At 35.9% G+C, this 19843-nt stretch overlaps 1 protein-coding gene across 2 annotated transcripts in view; it reads left to right on the top strand.

The window, feature by feature from the left end:
• The window catches only part of DCC (DCC netrin 1 receptor), a 1038093-nt gene that overhangs the window by 992761 nt on the left and 25489 nt on the right, over positions 1-19843 (top strand). For both annotated transcript variants that reach the window (XM_054694039.1, XM_054694040.1), the window contains exons 26-27: positions 4102-4257; positions 14210-14422. In XM_054694039.1, the coding sequence (XP_054550014.1) occupies positions 4102-4257; positions 14210-14422 (369 nt within the window). The remainder of the gene's footprint in view (positions 1-4101; positions 4258-14209; positions 14423-19843) is intronic.

Raw genomic sequence — 19843 nt, 5'->3', positions numbered from 1 at the left:
CTCCCCTCAGCAGTTTATTTCGGTAGAATTCTGTCACCCCCTCCGCCGCACCTTTGGCCTACACCCCAGTTCTTTTTCGCAAAAATAAATTTAAAAAATTAAAATAAAAAAAAGAAATGGCAGAATGAAAAATCATCTTATTTTACTTTTCACTTCAAAATATTATTATTTTTACTATTCTATTTGTCCACCTCTCCTCCTCAACAGATCTCTCAATTCTGTTAGTTATCATGTTTGGAAAGATCTAAAGGGTTTTATTTCTTAAAATTGTAGCATCGAAAAAATCTCCAGTTTAGATTTCTTATAGGTCCTGCTTAATGCTAACATTTTAAAGAATGGTGTAAACTTTTCAAATATCTGCATGCCTGTTCATTTGTTGAGAGAATTTCTACATAAAAAAATCTTTGTGTATCAGTGTGAGGTATAAATTCTATTGTCAGCAAGCAGTGTCAGAAGAGATTTCTTGTCATATTTGGCCACAGAACAGAGATTTATTGAAAATCCTTGATGATATCACTCTGAATTGTTTTACATAAACAAAGCAGTGCAGTGAATGCTTTGAATTGTAGTATGAGTATGTTTCTGCTCTCAAAAGTGACATCTATGGGGGAATACAATACAAAATGTTGTATCCAACTTACTTTGCAATGTTTTTTTTTTTTTTTTTTTTTCCAGAACTTTCTTATACATTGGTATAGATTTCTGTGCCTTTTTGGAAATAAATCATGGATCAAAATACTTCAAAACCAAAGCTTTGGACTACTGAGTATTCTATTTCATGTCAGGAAATAAAACAAGAATTTTGACATGCAGAAGTAGATAACAGATCTGTTATTTTAAAGAAATTTTCTTTTATGCAAACCATTTGTACTAAGGTTAATAGTCAAAATGCAAAACTCTTAGAAAGTAGCATGTCTCTTCGACAATGGCCTTGGAACTAGAATGTAAATTTTGTCTCTTGGGTTCTCTCAACTCTCTAACTTAGAGATTCTGTGCCTTGCCAAATTAGTTTGTTCCTTGATTCCAATTTAATCAACTCTGTCCAGGAAATGTTTATGAAATTATTTTTTCTAAATGTATTATAAGATATTGGTTAAGTTCAGGTAATAATAAGGAAATGCGCACAATTTGTGGAGTGGGTGCCTTCCATAGCTAAAGGAGACTCTCCTGTCACATTCGTTTATAAGTAAAATTGTCAACACAGAAAGCCTTTGCTATCCAGCAATCAACCTGAATAACTATGCTGTGATTCCATTTAGGTGAAGTCATTAATTTGATTGCATGGAGAGACTGGGATATTAGATTGCATATAAATATATATATATATATATATATATATATATATATATAAACTTAGTGGTATTTTTATATATATATATAAACTTTGTGGTATTATGAGGCTCTTATTTACAAATATTTCAAGTATATTATTGTTATTATTCATTATTATTATTATTATTACAACTCTATACCCCAGGAAACTAAATAATGCATCAAAACACTTTAAAAGTCTTCAGTGAGTTTCTAAATATCACTTCTAAAAAATCCTTATTAACTCACTTTAATGATATGACGTATCTAGCATTATACTGGGAAAAAATTAAGGCCTATTCTTTGAGGACTATGGAGACGTTTTTACTGGTATCTGGCTTCAATCTCTGATTCTTTTTAAAAGTTTCCTTGTCAGCTTATTTTTTTTTTCCTTTCCTTTCCCTGAAGTCTGTTCTTGTGTTTGTGTATCCACAATTTACTCTTTATAAAATAGCTTACTGATTATAAAATATCTTCATTTTTGATACTGTATTCCATTTATTGTTAAATTTTCATTGAGGTCTTCCCAAAAATAATTTCAGGAAATTTTGCATTGCCACACACATTTATAATTTAAAATTTAAAACATTCTAAGATAAATGTCTATGAAAGATGTCATTTTTCTGATATACCACTGTTTTGAATAGATTCAAAATCATAAAAGTACCATATTGATTTAATATCCACCTTCAGCCATTTGCAAAATACATGAAGTTCCTCTCCTTGAACTTGTACCTACAATTCACTTTCCCCACAGAATAACATACAAATGTCATTTTTTTATGATTGCCTTTTATTGATCATTTGTCTTATTTTTAAAAAATAACATTTTTATAAACTGAAATTTTATGTTTATATTATTAATTTATGTAACCATAAGTATGAACTGCTGATATTATCTGAATTAAGCTAATGGTACAATTACTATTTCTGCACAATAGCGTATAGGTAGATTGTTATTCAAGTCCTCTACCACTTAATAGAATGAGTGAGGCTTATTTTGAACAATCATTCTGTATATCCATGGATGAATGTTACCTATGACATAAATTCTATTTCAATGTTTTATTGATCTAAACACTGAGAAACCTTATTTGTATAATGTGTGGGTTGGTGTTGCAACTATGAGATTTTTATAGAAATCCCTCAGTGATTGAAATTCTTCCCATTATATGCTAGCATCACACTAGAAACTCACTTTCAAACTTTTTTTAATAATATTTCAATAACAGCTAGATAGTTCCCCTTCAAGTATATTCAAAATTTTAGTAAACACCTGAATTTCAAAAGTATTTGATATTCATGTTATCTCATGTCTTGGTTTTTAATAGGTACACCAATACTTATAAAGAAATTATACAACTTAATTTATTTTTTACTTAAAGGTACAAGTAAGACAGGGTTGGAAACACTGAAGTATCACTTATAATACACCTTTATTAATACAATATTCAGAAAAATGTCTTTATCCTATTGAGTTATGTTCCTTTCAATTCATGGACAGCACCCATCACCTAACTTACTTAAGATAGTCCCCATAGTCAAACCAATCAATCAAATATTTTTTTTCTGAAAAGGACTGACTTTATTTTTCAGTTCAAATAAACATGTTAATATGTAGTTCAAGGAGTAGTATAAGTACACTGAAAAAAAAAATCTGTAATGCAATTGTAAAAACTAGTTTACTAGAAGCAGCCCTTTAAATTTTAACTGTCATATGCTTAAGATAAAGAATTTAGATTTTAAGTTAGAAAATATATTTTAAATCTATGTGTTATTTCTAATTTATAATAAATGCAATATAATCTGTATCTATTGTTAGGAAGTTACTTACATAAGATACCAAGATTTTCTTTGTGTAAATATGTGTGCCAGTGCTTGTTGAACTTCAGAAATTGCATTAGGTTATAATTAAAGTCATGTATATAATAGAAACAACTTCATTAATTTCATGGACAGAATTATACTGCTAAAATTGATCATTCTGAAGTTAAACTTCTTTTTTGTTGTTGTTGTTAAGGAGAGGTAGGGAATAACTAAACATTTTATAAGAGGCCGTAAGATGAAAACTTACTACAATGACAGTAAATACACATTTCATGTGATACCATTAAAATAGGTATTGAATAATGGAATTGAACAATGCTCAGTCAACATAGAAAATACTGTGTAAGATATTTATCTGTGGGTTTAAGTCAGTATAACTAAATGATGTTCAGTATTCCCAGAAAACATTGTTAGATAAACTGATATATCACTATGCTGCATAGTTTTGACTGTTTGAAGGCATTTTTCTCTACTTATATATAAATTCTAAGTTTGATTACTGAAAATATACTTTGCTTTTCTCTCTCTGAACCATGTTTCAAGAAGGAATTACCTTCTTTCACAGAACTACAGAAAATTCCCATTTCCTCTGCCTACTCTACCAAATATATTTGATTCCTAAATAACCCAACATTCTAATGCAAGAGTTGAGACAAAAATCAAACAAAAAAGCAAAAATCAGAAAGTTTTAAGGTGACTTGATTATGATTTGGTTAGTCATTTCTTTGAAACCACGAAGTTTTAGGGCTCAGGTGACAAACCATAGTAAGATGCTGGAGCAGTGAGCTGACTTTTCTAAAGTAAGAATAGGATTTTGTGGTAAGAAGGAAGTAGAGAAACCTACATGGTACTATATGAAAATTGCACATGAATTTGAAAATGTGAAAATGTAACATTTCCTTTTTTGCCTGTGAGGTGGATACATAAGATAAAAATAACATCAGTAGCATCTTTGTTTTGCAGCTGTGGTGAGTGCCATCCCAGTGCCAACCCTGGAAAGTGCCCAGTACCCAGGAATCCTTCCATCTCCCACATGTGGCTACCCCCACCCACAGTTTACCCTCCGGCCTGTGCCATTCCCAACTTTGTCAGTGGATCGAGGCTTCGGAGCAGGAAAATGTAAGTGTAATGCATTTTCCTTTCTTTTTCCTTAAGTAGAAATGAATGATACTAAGAAAATCTTACCAAATGTGTTACATTTTGAATTCTATCCTAAGAAAGTATTGATTTGCCTATGACCTGGCTACTAGAATTTTCTTGCTAGGATACTCAGTCCTTTTGGATCCCACTCTCATATTTCTAGATGGATTCTTTAGGAATCTATTCACAGTATATTTCATTGAAATTATAGGGAAACAAAGTTTAAGTAGTTCAGTAAAACAATGATGTGATGGGTGCTTGAAATTAATAGATTTTCTAATTAGGAGGTTAATAATCAAGACTATCCTGCAACATATTCTTATTTAAGTGTCTGTTGGTTATAGTTAAAGATGTCTCATTGATCCTGTGGCTGAATCTTGGGTACAGTATTCACAATACTGTAGAATGCTTTAGTTTTCTTTTGTTAAATCAGGTAATACCTTTAACCTGAAGAAATAATTGTTGGAAAAAATATTTCCAAAGTGGTGTTATCTTTTGCTTTTATTATTTTTTTTAAAATTTAATGGGATATAATCAACATTATGTAAGTCTAAGGTGCACAATGTGTTGATGTGTTTATATATTGCAAAATGATGATCACCATAGAGTTAGCTGATACCACCATCAAGTCACACAATTACCATTTAATTTTTTTGAGGTGAGAACATTTAATATGTTAGCAATTTTCTAGTATATAGTACAGTGTTATTAACTATAATCACTATGCTATAATTAGATACCAGAACTTCTTCATCTTGTAACTGGAATTTTGTATTCATCAACCAACATCTCTTTATTTTTCCCTAGCTCCCAATCCCTGGTAACTACCATTCTAGTATCATTTTCATGGGTTTATCTTTTTAGATTCCACATACAAGTTATAATCATACAATATTTGTCTTACAATGCCTGACTAATTTCACTGAGCATAATGCCCTAAAAGTTGATCCATGTTGTTGAAATGACAGGTTCTCCTTTCTCATAGTTGAATAACATTCCATTGTGTGTATACTATACAACATCTTTCTTATCCATTTATCTCTTCACAGACACTTAGGTTTCTTCCATATCTTGACACTTGTGAAAATGTTGTCATGAACGTGGAAATCCAGATATCTCTTTCAGATGCCATTTTCACTTCCTTTGGATATCTATAGCCAAAAGAGTGGGATTGTTGGATCATATAGTAGTTCTATTTTTTAATTTTTTGAGGCACCTCCATACTGTTTTCCCTAGTGACTGTATCAGATAATATTCTTACTGAAAATGCAAAAGAGTTACCTTTTCTTTGCATCCTTGTCAATACTTGTTATCTTGTCTTTCTGTTAATAGCCTCCCTGGCAAGTCATATCTTGCTGTGGCTTGGATTTGTCATTCTCTGATGGTTAGTGAGGTTCCACTACCTTTCTACATATATGTGGTAAAAATGTCTGTTCAACTTTTTGTTCATTTTAAAAATCATACTGTTTGGTCACTCTTGAGTGGTGTTATATATTTTAGATATCAATCCCTTATCCAATCTGTGGTTTGCATATATTTGCTCCCATTCCATAGGCCACCTTTTCTTTTTATTGATGGTTTCCCTAGTTGTGTAGAGTTTTTTAACCTGACGTAGTTAACGAGTTAGATTATTTGAGGTTTTACTGATAAATCCAAGAAATTATTTCCAAGACCTATATCAAGTAGTTTAACCCCCTATATTTTCTTCTAGGAGTTTTATGATTTTAGTTTTATATTCAAGTCTTTAATCCATTTTGAAGTTATTGTTGTTTGTGGTGTAAAATTAAAGTCCAGTTTCATGCTTTTGCATGTGATAATTTTCTAACAATTTATTGAGAGACTGTTTTTTCCCTCATTGTATATTCTTGGCTCCTTTGCCATAAATTAATTGGCCATAAATAAATAGATTTATTTCTGGGTTCTCTTGTTTGATGGATTATGTTTTTTATGTAACTGCCATACTGTTTTGATTACTGTGACTTTGTAATATAGCTTGAAGCCAGGAATTATGATGCCTTCAACTTTTTTTTTTGTTGGTGGTGTTCTCAAAATTGCTGTGACTATTCAGGATCCTTTCTTTTCATAGAAATTGTGTGCTTTTTTGTCTTCTGTTTTGTGAAAATGTGTCATTGGAACTTTAATAGGGATTACATTGAGTTTGTACATTAGCTTAGGTAGTGTGGACATTTAGCAATATCATTTCTTCCAAACCATTAGATTGGATTCCATTTATTTATGCCTTCTTCAACTTATTTTATCAGTATCTTATAATTTTTTAGTATACATATCTTTTACTTACTTGCTTAATTTTATTACTAAATATTTTATTCTTTTTGAAGCTACTACAAATGAGACTGTTTTCTTAATTTCTCTGGTGATTTGTGAGTATAGAAACACAGCAGCCTTTTGTATATTGGTTTTGTATCCTTAGAATAGTATTGTATTTGGTTTAAACAAAGTAGGAATGAAGAGAAATTCTCAAGCTATTATATACACCCTGGTGATTTTTCCGATGCCATTTGACTTTTTTTTCTTCAAGCACAGCATTTTAAAATTGATTTTATGGCTTTCTTCTCTTAGTTAAGAACAGGTGACTCAGCAGCTGATGTGAGATTGGATGTTTTGTAATAGATAAGATGGTAACAGCAATAAAGTATATTTGTAAGGTAAGCTATATTTTTTCTAGCCCTACAGGAACAGCTCTAAGAAATCATAAATTTCTTAGATGTAGCAAGGTTAGAATTAAAAGGCATCAAAAATCTGCCAAGAGAGAATTAGATTTATTTTTCTTTTTCTCACTGCACATCAGATCTATGGAACAGAGTTGTGTGCACAAACTCAAGGAACAATATTCCTTCCAACCATAATGACGGAAATTAAATGAGGAAAATATGGGAGGCTCAACAACCCAAAATTTCCAAATCTAGAACAACTAGGAAGGTCATTTGAGTTAAACAATTCAGAATCCACAAGTGCCTTCTTCAGCAGCTGAAATGAACTCTCCCAGCAAAAAGTAGAGGTTAAAGTTTTACTTTAGTTTTCTCCCTATTTGATAGCTATCTACTACTTTCTTTTGATTTCATCTATGTTCTAACTAGTTACGTTTGTTCGTGATATGTTCCTAACATTTCTTTTCCTTTTTTAAAGGCATAGTCTCCCTCTGAAAATTCAATATCCCATTTACACGTTCTTTTTCTTTGGATGTGGAGAAAATGATTTCATACTTTACAGTTCAATGGTAAAGAAAACAATAAATTAGTATACAGATTTCTTTACTCTGTGGTTATGACCACAGAATTGTATATAGCTGTGGTTAGAGTATAAAGGACTTCTCTGATGCAGGGTTCTGATAGTGAAGAAAGCCGTGTATATTTGCAGCTGAGGGTATTTGGGAAACCTCTGTTCCTTCCAATCAGTTTTATTAAGAACCTAAAGCTGCTCTCAAAGAAAATATGGCCTATTAGATATAAATACATGGAAAATTTAGTCTTCTTAGATTGTTTTCAGAGTAAAATTCCTTAGATTTTTATATTTCTCAATCTTTTAAAAGGACTTATTAAATATAGTTAAATGGGACTGTTAAATGTAAAATGTAACTATTATATAACATGATACCAATAAAGGATTTGTTAGAGAGCATTTAGCTTAGTAACTTTTTGAATCTCATCTAAAATCAAAGGCAAAGCACATTCTATTCCTGGTCAAGATTTCATAGATTTTCAAAATATATATTCAGTCATTCTTCAAGGTTTTTTTTTTGTTGTTTTTTTTTGTTTTTTGACAAAGCTGTGTGCAATGCAAAAGGAATAGGAACTAATGTGTTTCCAAGTGATTGCTTGGAAAAGAAAAAAGTAAGTGTTCTCTTTTCAAAGAAACTAAATATTCTCTAAATCACTGTCAGAAACATTTAACTTCTAGCCATCAGGATCGGCTTCTAAATGCCATGGAGAACACTAAACATCCCTGCTCTCTCTCAAGCAGAAAACATTTCATGACTCTGGCTCAAGATGTCTTATTAGTCCCCTTGAAAAACAGTGAAAGGCACACCGAGAGAAGGAAAAATTTGTGTCAAGTGCAGTGACTCTCCTTCCTCCAAAGTTATCTGAAAGAACTTTGAGTTTATAAGATAAATCTCTAATACTCTGCCCCCAAAGATCTACTTTCTGAGTTATATAAAATTGAATTTCTTTTCCTATCAAAAGAAAGGAAAGATATAGGACATAATATGTTTGCATTATGCATCTCCAATGATCCGTCAATAAAGATTTAGGTGACTAAGATGACAAATGTTCCCTCTTCCTACTAAAATTTCACTTTTAGCCTCAGTAGGCAAACATACCATCCTTGGGATGCAAAAAGTAGTGTTATATTTTGAAAACTTCAATGATCAGATGGTCTTGAGGCCTCATTTATACCAGTCGTTATAAAATCAGTGCCTCCTTTCCTCACCTTTGACACAGGTGGGCATTAGAGAAGGGTAGATAATTCCCACTATTCCTTTCAGTTCTAACATTGTCTTAGTTAGGAGGGTGGTTGGTCAGTATTGCCCATGTTATTTTCCTGCCCCAATTCTTCCCCCAATTGGAGTTCAACTAACAAATGGGACTTGACATGCATAAAAATCAGATGCACACTGGAGGTCAGGGAGCTTTCTCTAGAATCTTTTCAAAAATCTAGGTTGTGAGGAACTAGGGTTAATGAAGTACACTGGTGATGCTGATCTTCTGAGATTAATGAGTGAGTTGAGTTCCTGGAAGTCTTCAGGTCTTCAAGTCTTTGCTCAGAGGTATTGTCATGCTATTTTTCTTTTAAATGTTGGAATTTTAGAAAGAAGAAAAATCTCCATTTCTGTTTTTATAATATTTCTGCCAATTTTTCCATAGCAATTATTTATATGTTGACGTTAATTATTATAAAGTGCCTTGAGATTTGACGCTGCTGTGTAATTGTAAGCTATTTGACAATGAATTCCTACTATTTCATTTGAAAATGCATCCCTTGCCAGCACATACTTGATTCTCACTTTACTCTCTGAAGTGCACGGAGGCTGCACTTAGTGGACGAAAGGAGGTTTTCTTTGCTTTTAGAGCTCTTAGCATTGCTAAATGGCATGTTACCCAGCCAGTCTGTTCACATAGGTGTCTTGAAGCTTGTGCCTGTGAAAGGAGAAACCTTCTCCAATGGGGCAGTTGCTGTTGTGTTTGTTTAAGAGTACTGCTTTAAATGTCAGCCATTTCTGAAAAGCATTTATTTTGTTCACACTTAAAGCATAAGAATTATGAATTGTCTGTGGAAAACCTATGTCTGTCCATTGTGCTAAGTATTCAGAAAATCTATCATTTTTTTTTTTTTTTTTTAATTTTTTTTTTTTTTTTTAAAGAGGCATGTTTTATTTATTTATTTATTTATTTATTTGTTTGTTCGTTTTGTTTATACATGCACTGGGTACAGTCAGAAACGCGGGAGGGCGAGAGAATTCACCAGAGCCAGAGTGGGGAGCAGAGCAGGCAGAAGGACCGAAGTACACTGCTGAGGGGAGCAGCGGGCGGCAGGAGAGGTCTGCGCGCCATGTGGGACCCTCCTCCAGTGGCCGGGAGCAGCCGGGGATCGAACCGGCGCTGCAGAGGCTGCGGGCAGCTTCGCAACCCAGCTCTCAACCGCTGCGCCACCGGGGAGGCCCGAAAATCTATCATTTTAAACAAAACCAAAGCAGTCCCCTAAGGAGCAGGAATAGATGTATCTCATCTATAGGACGAGTATCCCTTTGTCACTTAATGGATTAGATTAGGCAATTTTTTTTTAAGATTTATTTATTTATGCACACAAGAGCTGGGGTACAGGCCAGAGATGCAGGAGGTGAGAAGATTCACCAGAGACTGAGTGGGGAGCAGAACAGGCAGACTGACTGAAATACATTGCTGAGGGGAGCAGCGGGAGAGATAGGAGAGGTCTGCTGCGCCATGTGGGTTGCTCCCTGGCCAGCTGGGGGATCGAACTCATGCTGCAGAGGCTGTGGATTGCTTCATAGTGCGGTGCTTACCCCTCGCACCACCAGGGAGGCTCAAGATTAGGCACTTTCTTTTTTTACTGTGTAGTGTGTAGTACTGCCACAGGGCAGAATTGAGGAATATCCCAGAGGCCCTATACCTGCCTGCTCTAAATGGGTTCTACCATCCACCACATCAAGACAAAACATACTCTTGTGCATAAGACTTCCAACAGAAAGGAACTTCAATTAGTATGCAACAGAGAGAAGAAAAAGAATAGAGCTTAAAATAATTTCCAATTAGACACCCAACATTACCCATGTTCTCATGAGCAAATGTCAAGACAAACAGAGTTGGCCCAAAGTGGGACCACTGAGGCCCAAAAGCTTGCCACAAGTCTAGGGCACGTTCATGTGCAGAACCATAGGAAAAGGGCAGAAGGAGCCAGACAAGTTTGGAAGGAAAAGAACAAAATCAAAATCCAAGCCAAAGAAAAGGCTGCTATTGTCAGCTTCCCCATAGGTCTCTCAATGACATCTCTGTCCCTTTCTAGTGTCTCCTTCCATGTCCCCCAAGATCCTAGTACAAGTCCAAGGCCAAGAAGCAAGAGCAGCGTCTTCATGTGTCTCTGTGCCTGTGTGCCTCCTCCAAGTCCTCTTCTCCAGCCTTGCTTTTCCTCCTCTTCTCCTCCTCCTGCTTCTTCCTCCTTGTCAGTCCTTCTCCCATTCTTTTCTAGCTTCACCTCCCTACCCAGCTGCACCCTTCAACATAAGGAACGTGAAACCTCCCCTTTCCTAGGGATTATCCTACTACAGTACTAAGACTCAATTTTACTAAAGAGCAGGTTTATTATTTCCTCAACCTTAAGAATCTTATCATGATGTTGCTCATGGGAATGATGATGCCAGCTGAAGGCTGAGAATGTAGTACTGGGCGTATTGAGAATTTTTGGTTATAGCGATGCTGATAAGTACCATTAAAAAACCTAGGAAGGGGTGGGACCTAAAAAGTTCAGTGACTGGCCTCCCGGGTGGTGCAGCAGGTTGAGTGCAACACTGTAAGGCTGTTTACAGCCTCTGCAGCACCAGTTCGATTCCCGGCTGCGCAGGGAGAAACCCACATGGCACGGCATACATCTCCTGTCTCGCCCGCTGCTCCCCTCAGTAGTGCTTTATGTCCGTCTGCCTGTTCTGTTCCCCACTCTGTCTGTGGTGAATCCTCTCACCCTCCCACGCCTCCAGCCTGTACCCAGCTATTGTATAAATAAAATAAATCTTTAAAAAAAAAGTTCAGTGGCATCATCAAAATTCAAAAAGCATTTTTTTTTTCAGAAGAAGAAACTAAATTTCAGAAACTAAAAAAATTTGTATAAATTTTATTATGGTTATGGTCACAATATTTTACTCTAGATCTATTTAGTTTCAAAGATTTCACTTCAGAAATAAAAAAGGAAATAAGGAGGGAATTAAAAAGAAAGAAGAAATAAAAAAAGAAAAACAGCACAGAACATGATTTCTTTATGACTAAAGCAGTTTTAAAATATGATGTGTGTTAATTGCAATCCATTTTCAATAGACAGACTTAAGTTAAATTTATGAGGAAAATTATTAAATTTCTTTCCCTAGAGGGTTATTTTCAGTGATGACATAGATCCTTTAATAAAAACCAAGCCAGGGCGTCCCTGGTGGCACAGCGGGTTGAGCATAGTGCTGTGAAGCTGTCCCTAGCCTCTGAAGCGTGAGTTTAAGTCCCTGCCGGCCAGGGAGATTCCCACATGGCACGGCAGACCTCTCCTGCCTTGCCCGCTGCTCCCCTCAGCAGTGCTTTCATTCAGTCTGCCTGTTCTGCTCCCTGCTGTCTCTGGTGAATCCTCTCACCCTACCATGCCTCTGGCCTGTATCTCAGCTCTTGTATAAATAAATAAAATCTTTAAAAAAATAAAAATAAAAACCAAACCATTGGCAATAAAGAGGCACCAAGATCCAGGTTCCTCTAGCTGCCTTGATCTGATTTAGAGCTGTGAGAGATGTTTTCACCTGGACAACTAACCATTGGTTGGTTGTTCTTTAAACTAAATATAGTAAAACTCACATTATTTTTTTTTCTAAAACTATATAGTTTGTCTTTAGTTGAGAACTGGTATCACCAAGGATTTGCCTTAAAGTTTTCCTTGCAGCCACCCCCTTTAACCTTGAGACTCTGCAGGCATGTACCCTCCTTACCACCTCTGGATGGACTTTCCAGACTAGAGATAAGGGACTATTCAAACTCCACATGCTGTCAGTTCTGTCCAGGTTGCTGCCTTGATTACATCTTCCTTTAAGTGTATCTTTTATTAAGTCTTTGCCTGTTTTTTGGCTCTGGCTGCTCTGTGGCTATATGCTTGTCCTCAGCCAACCCTCTACCTTCTCAACCTCCATTTTTGAATGGGGTAAGCCTGGGGCTGCTCTGGGACCTCTAGCCCTTTGTGAATATAGAAAAACAAGTTTTAATATCAAATACTCTCAGGGTTATAACTCCAAGGACATTTCACTTTTGCATATCTTTAATATTATATCTTGATCTTTTGTATCTTTAATCTCTTTTCCCTTCAGCATTATCAGATTTTCCTTCTATTTCATTCTGCCCTTTGTTGGCCTCCTAGAGCCTCCCAGAGAGTTTATCCCTCAACCTAATTATCTTGAGATTTTTCCTGATTAAAAATTCTCTTTCAAAAGTGAGATATTCTATCACTGCTTCTTTTTTTTTCAACTTATCCAATAGAACTTTTTTTTTTAAAGATTTATTTATTTATGCATACAAGAGCTGGGGTACAGACTAGAGGTATAGGGGGTTGAGAGGATTCACCAGAAAACAGAGTGGGGAACAGAACAGGCAGACTGACTGAAAAACACTGCTGAGGGGAGCAGCAGGCTAATCGGGAGAGGTCTGCTGCGCCATGTAAGTTGCTCCCTGGCCGGCCGGGATCAAACTCACGTTGCAGTGGCTGCGGACAACCTCATAGGTTGCGTGTTAACCCCTTGTGCCACCAGGGAGGCCCCAGTAGAACTTTCTCAAGAAATATTCTGAAATAGTTACATCAACACATAGCTACCAAGCAGCTCTTTTCATTCACAATTTAAACTATATTTATTGGCTGTGAATATGAAGAATCAGTTACAGTGTCCATACTGCTGGCAAATACTTGAGTCTGACTCAGCCATGTTCTCTGCAGTAAAGGTGTGTTTCCATACATAAATCTGTCCAAATACCCAAATGCTGTCAGAAATGATTATGTGAAACTTCCTCAACTACAGTAATCTGATCGAAAATTGTAAGACTTGCTACCAAAGAGGAAAAATTACAATTCTGCATTCAGGCAACTTGTTACAGCAGAGTCATCTCTCATAACTTTTTAGTAACTTTACTCCTATTTCGTTATGGACAATGATAGTGGTTATTATTTCTATCGTTTTATTAGCAATGCCTTGAGCGCAGGAACTCTGATTTGTTTGACAGTTGACATAGCATTTTTAAAGCACAGAAAAATTGGCATATTGGCTGGTAGATAATAATGCAACTGTAGCTGGGTTTGGTACATTGAATTTCACTGACATTGCTACTTATGAAAGGAGAAATAACTCTTTTTTTCTCGCTTCATCACTTCTGATTACAGGGCCCAGACAGTTCAGGCAATATGGCCAGTGCTGTATATATTTTAACTTCCCCTCCTGAAAGATAGATCTCTATCCTGTTGGATCTGGTTCTGCTATTTTAAAAAGGCAGTGCTGTAATAATCCCATCGCTATATGAGGGAGGAGGAACAGAGATGTTCGTAACTTGAAGAAGAGATTGGTCAGACCCTGGTTTATTTGTGTGAATTGACCCCAGGGGTCCTTCAAATGACTTTGGGAAAACAAGCTTGGCCCTGGAGTAATGAATGGTTTTTCTTGTCTCCATTGTAGCGGTGAGCGAAGGACCAACCACACAACAGCCATCCATAATGCCCCCAACCCAGTCTGAACATCCCAGCAGCGAGGAGGCACCAAGCAGAACCATCCCCACGGCCTGTGTTCGACCAACTCATCCACTCCGCAGCTTTGCCAACCCTTTGCTACCTCCACCAATGAGTGCAATAGAACCGAAAGTCCCTTACACACCACTTCTGTCTCAGCCAGGTAAGGAGCCCTTTCATTCACATTTAAAATCATTGTAACTGATATCTCTACTTTCCTGTTACTGATATTTTAATGCAGCTCTTAGTACCTGCCTTGCAAGCAGTGGAATGGTTACAGGTGCTTTCATTCCTTTGGAAGTTTGCTCATTTATCCTGAATACCAATTCTATACTTTTAATATGTGGTCTAGGTGCGCCCACTAGAGAATATTGGAAAATGTCTTGGTTCTTCAATTGAACACATGGGTACTATGATTTAAAGCTAGACTCCAAGACTCTAGTTAAAAGTACAAACACCTGCAAAACCACTTTTTATAGAAATACATTTAATCCCATAGCTTTACTTTGTGCCTTTCAATAGTCACTTTCCAGGGTTCTTATCTTTGAGATTCAGGGCCAGAAAGGAGCATCAGAATCTGTGTAGAGTGCTACTTCCAACTTTTAGAAATGAAGATGCTAAAAGTTAGAAAGGAAGTAACATCTCTATGACCCCCTTCTAAGAAAATTCAGAGGTGGAGATGAGAACCAGAAGTCCTTTCTGTTTCTGTTAGAGTCTAAGGGGGAGGAGAGGTAGGAATAGAAAGAGAGAAGGAAGAGGAGGAACAGCTAGCTAGGATGAAGGCCTAATTGTTAGATAAGTAGATCCATAATGAACCAAGTAGCACTAACAACATCAGTATACAATATGGCTAAATAAGTGTATTATGTCCTTAAAAGATAGGAAATAATTCTTCTAATCTCTATAACTGTTTTCTCAAATAATAAGCATATCTGAAGAATCATTCTCTCATCTAATATCACATGGGCAAGATCTTTTTCTTTTATTCCATTGTATATTTATAAGCCTTCTTTTGTTTTACTCCTGCTCTTGTTTTTATCTGAACCACTTCTTACAAACCATCTCTTCTTTCATATATTCCAATATGTCTGGCTTGAGTTTGGGGGTTGATTTTATTTTTATTATAGTTCCCCTTTAAATGCCATTCCATCCCCCCACCCCACTCACCTTGAGACAAACGGGTCATCAATTTGGAATTAATAATTGCTTTTCCTTTTCATGTTACTTCTTCATTGTCTCCCTGTGATTCCTGTTCATTTCATAACGTCTTACCTCATGATTTTCAAATAAGTTCTTCCTGCATTTCTCTTGACACATGGTAAATAGTATGCTTTTAAGAAAGGGCTGATGTTTACTTATTCTAATAGAAAAAGAAAATTAGCAGACTGACAAATGTATTAGCTGTGACATTAACTACATGCTTCTTAGCCTAAAAGATGAAATACTTAGAGCTTTCAACAAATTTTAATTCTAAGAAAATCATTACTTCAGTCAACCTGATTGATGAAGTAAGTCATTCTCTTGTCGGCTAAAAAAAAAAAAATACCTCAAATAATTTTACTCTGGGATTCACAATAAGACTGTGTAATTATTAATGAATTTATCTTTACTTACTGCAAGTAATTACTTTAGAATATGGTAATGCAAGGCATTGCTATAATTTTTAAAAGATCATGCCAAACAAAAAGCTCCTTCTGCCTCAAATCCTTTGACTTTAGGATCAATGAGGAAGCTCTCTCTTTTGAATTCCTGTGTGTGGTTGGGCAGGGATGTTGATCTGTGCCTCAGTTTGCTTCCAGTAAAGCATGAAGAGGCAGGTTTGCAGTAGTTTTACATGTGGCACAGGGCAACACACATTATGCAGTAACAATCTCCAGAGTTGTGGAGAATTTCACAGTATTTCGATAATAAGTCATAATTAGAAAGTCATCCTGTTGTCATAACAGTTGAAATGCTGCCACCTGAAAACATTTCTTCATTCCTTTCCCTCCACCTGCTGTGCTGGAAATTTAGCTTACTGGGTTCTAGGGTATTTTATCATATTTCCTGCAATTTCATCATCACCTCCTAATAATGTGGTTCCGTTTCTTAATGATTCATCTTAGACGTGAGTAACCATGAGGTCTTTACACGTTTCAGGCAGGCTGCAATCACTGCACCTTGCAAATCATGTGTAAGTGGTGGAGGTGTAAGTGATTCGGCTTAGTCCCCTTTCAGGTTAAATAGAAAATGTTTGATGGAGTGTTGTGCTTATGGCATTATAGATCTGACATCAATTCTGCCAAAGGCCAAGATAGGGTACTTTTTTTTTTTTTCCACCACTAGTGAAAATTCCTTTTAGCTGTGAAATGATCAGCTGCACTTTAAATGAACCTGGATTAGGAGACCATTTGTCTTCTGGTCTGTAATTCTAAAGGGAAAAGAAATGTGACATCTTAAATAGTGACTATAATGCCATACCATTGTTTTACAACATTAGCCCCCTGGAGTTCTTGCCTCTTCGTAAAACTATGAAAGTGTTCTATTGTCCTCCATTTACACACCACATTTCTACACATTTTTATTTATAAAAGCAAAAACCCAGCGCATTCTGATCTTTTCAATCTTCTAGGGATCAATATGTCAGTGGACATGACAAGACCAAAACTCACTTCATTGTACTGCGAAATTGAGTTTGATTTTCCCTCTGCAAATTGTGGCATGTACTTCAATTTGTCTGAGGACTGAGGACAAGGAGTGGGTGGAGGTGGCTGACACTGGACAGAAAAGGCATTTGATTTATTTTTTATGGCTGGTTGGGAAATCATGTGTTCCTGCTATAACCTGATCTTTTTGGCAGGCCTCATTTCAGTAAATATGCTATCACACAAAACTGCCAATAAATTACTATAATACATTAATACAATTGCTTTCCCAGAGCCACTTGTAGGCCACCATTGGGGTGTTCATCAAGGGTACCACATGAGAGCTCCATTCTGCTGAAATCAGTCAGAGGCAGAGGTCATGGGAGGTCATACATCATTTAGCAGGTGAAACAAGAGGGTCACTTTTCAGGCCAGTTAGCTCAAATAAATCATTGGCACAGCTAAGTAGGAGACATATTGATTTGATGTTATCGGAGCCAATACAATCAATCAGTTCTAGAGAAGAAAATTATACTACCTCCGGTGAAATTTCATCTCATGTATAAGCTCATCTGTTTTTCAGTAGGTAGCTCTTTGAAATTGTCCTGTCCTTCATTGCCTAACAGATTCTTTTAATAGATAAAATTTGTTTTGGTCCAGACATCCTAAATTCTCTCTTGGTACAATGTAATTAAGTCAAGATTGCTTTATGCATCTATCACCAATATTTGTGACTCTGGAACCTATTATACTTGGTACTTTGATAATTGCTATTTTTTTCCTGGTATGGTATTCCAGTATATAAACAGGAAAGCCCCATTAATTGCCTCAAAAGGAGGGGAAAAGTTCTAGAAGAGACTTGATAAATAAGCTCTGTGAGTAAACTGTATAAATAATCCCCCACTTATAGATGATAATCCCAAGATCTAAAAAAAGGTTAAGTAGCTTGCTATGGTCAACATTTGAGGTAATAGCAAAGTTTGAAAATTGAGAGAAATATAACATTGAAGCAAAGGATTTTATGCAGCTTTTTTTGTGATATGAAAACTTATTCTTAGACTGACTTATTTTTTTTTTCCCTATCAGAGGGCTTCTAAAATGGTCCTTGTTATTAAATATCCTTAGAAAAATTATTTTATAGCAGATGGATTTAGTCATTAAGCTTAGCATTTGCGTAAATGTTTTGTACTTTCATTTAAGCTAGATGTAAGAAAGAAGTTAGAGCTAGAGGCGTAACTAGCTGAGACCCTCAGAACAGCTCTGTGTTAAATGCACATGTCCAACCTGCCAACATCCCTCTCCAGGAAGGCAAGGAGCCAGGAAACTGACATCTGTTGCTTTCTGCACAGTACCCCACAAATGACCAGGGCTTGGGAATCCAGTGGTATAAAATAAAGATGAGCAGAAGGAAGTGGAAAATGAATGTTAAGACACAAGGGACTATTATTCAGATTGAGGGCTAGAGAAGTGAAGGGTCAAAGAATGAAAAAAGAATGGCTGGTGTGTTTTACTGTCAAAAGCTATTGGGAGGAGGGAGTGACTTACCATAGTTGAGTAAAAATTTTAGTCCTTTGGATGAAAATGTTGTACCAGGAATTGTTAGATCATATAAAAAACTATCAAATTAATACAATGAAGCTATAGGATTAAAACATTGAGAGTCCATCTAGACAGTCTGGATAATCATAAGTGAAAAAAACAAATTACTTGCAGAATTTTATTACATAGTAGCTTACATAATTTGAAACATGTAATTGAAGAATAGTCTTGAGTTATCCTGGGAAGTGGGGGGCCTTGTGAGTGACAGAGAAGGATGAGGAGACAGGGGAGAAATAAGATGTTCTGAAAACAGCATATGTCCCTTTGCATGTCCTAGGAACCTCATAGGTCACATAAGTACTGCAGTACAGACTTTGTCATTTATGAAGGAGGAACAAAGTGCCTTTTTAAAAATCAGCCTTTGTGAAAACTTTTATGGCTTATAAAGGACATGTCTGAGTGAATCTATACCGAGAAGAAACTGTTACCACTATTCTTGATGCAGAGATAGATTATTATTCAGAGAGGTTGAATAACGTGTAACTGCTCCAGGATTATGTGCCATTATTTTTGGAACCTTTACACAAACCTGCACACATAATGGACAGTCGATAAATATTTATTGAGTTTGTCAGAATAGGAACGAGAGCTTAAATTCAGGCTATAATTTCAAGTCTAATGACGATTAGAGTGAAACAAAGCAGCTTGATAATTGGCAAATGGGTTAAACTTTGCTGGTAAAGACAGGTAAGATGAAATGATTTTGAAATTCTTGACCACTTGATCATAAAAGCTAAATGTTCTGAACTATCAATAACAACTTCAGCTGAAGTAAATGCTACCAAATGGGAAAAACAATATGAAGGAACCACCCCTGGAGTTCCATTCTATTTAACTTCATGAAAATAGACATGCAGTGGCATCCTTAGTACAATGGATGAGTAAAGTAGCCACTTTGTTCTTTAAAAGAGGAAATGAAACTTTGAAAATAGAGTCCTGAGGACTGTTCTCTCCACTATGCCAATTATGGAATTGATTTTGCTCTCCTGAGTCCTAGTTGTTCTTACCTGTAAAACTAGACAGTTCTTCCTCTTTAAAGAATAAAATACAAAATCCTGGTAATCTTAATTCCTTCAGAAACTAAGGTGGACACTATTCTCAAAATAGTATACATTAGAGAAGGATTTTCATTTTAATAAAGCGTCTGAGTTGTATGTCATGTGCATTTAAGTAGTTGATAGAGGTCTTTATAGTTCGTCAATAATGTGGAGTCCAGTTGTTTTCATTGGAAGCAGGGGGAATTTTTTTTTAGTGTATAGATTTTTTTTAAAGATTTATTTATGTGGTGCAAGCCAGAGGTGTGGGGCGGGTGGGGGTGAGAGGATTCACCAGAGACAGAGTGAGAAATAGAACAGGCGAAT

The sequence above is a fragment of the Talpa occidentalis genome, unplaced genomic scaffold, assembly GCF_014898055.3.
Source record: "Talpa occidentalis isolate TD23 unplaced genomic scaffold, MPIMG_talOcc4v2.1 talOcc4.13, whole genome shotgun sequence".
Taxonomy (NCBI): Eukaryota; Metazoa; Chordata; class Mammalia; order Eulipotyphla; family Talpidae; genus Talpa; species Talpa occidentalis.
Note: the sequence above shows the minus strand (reverse complement) of the source record. Positions and strands in the feature narration are given on the sequence as shown.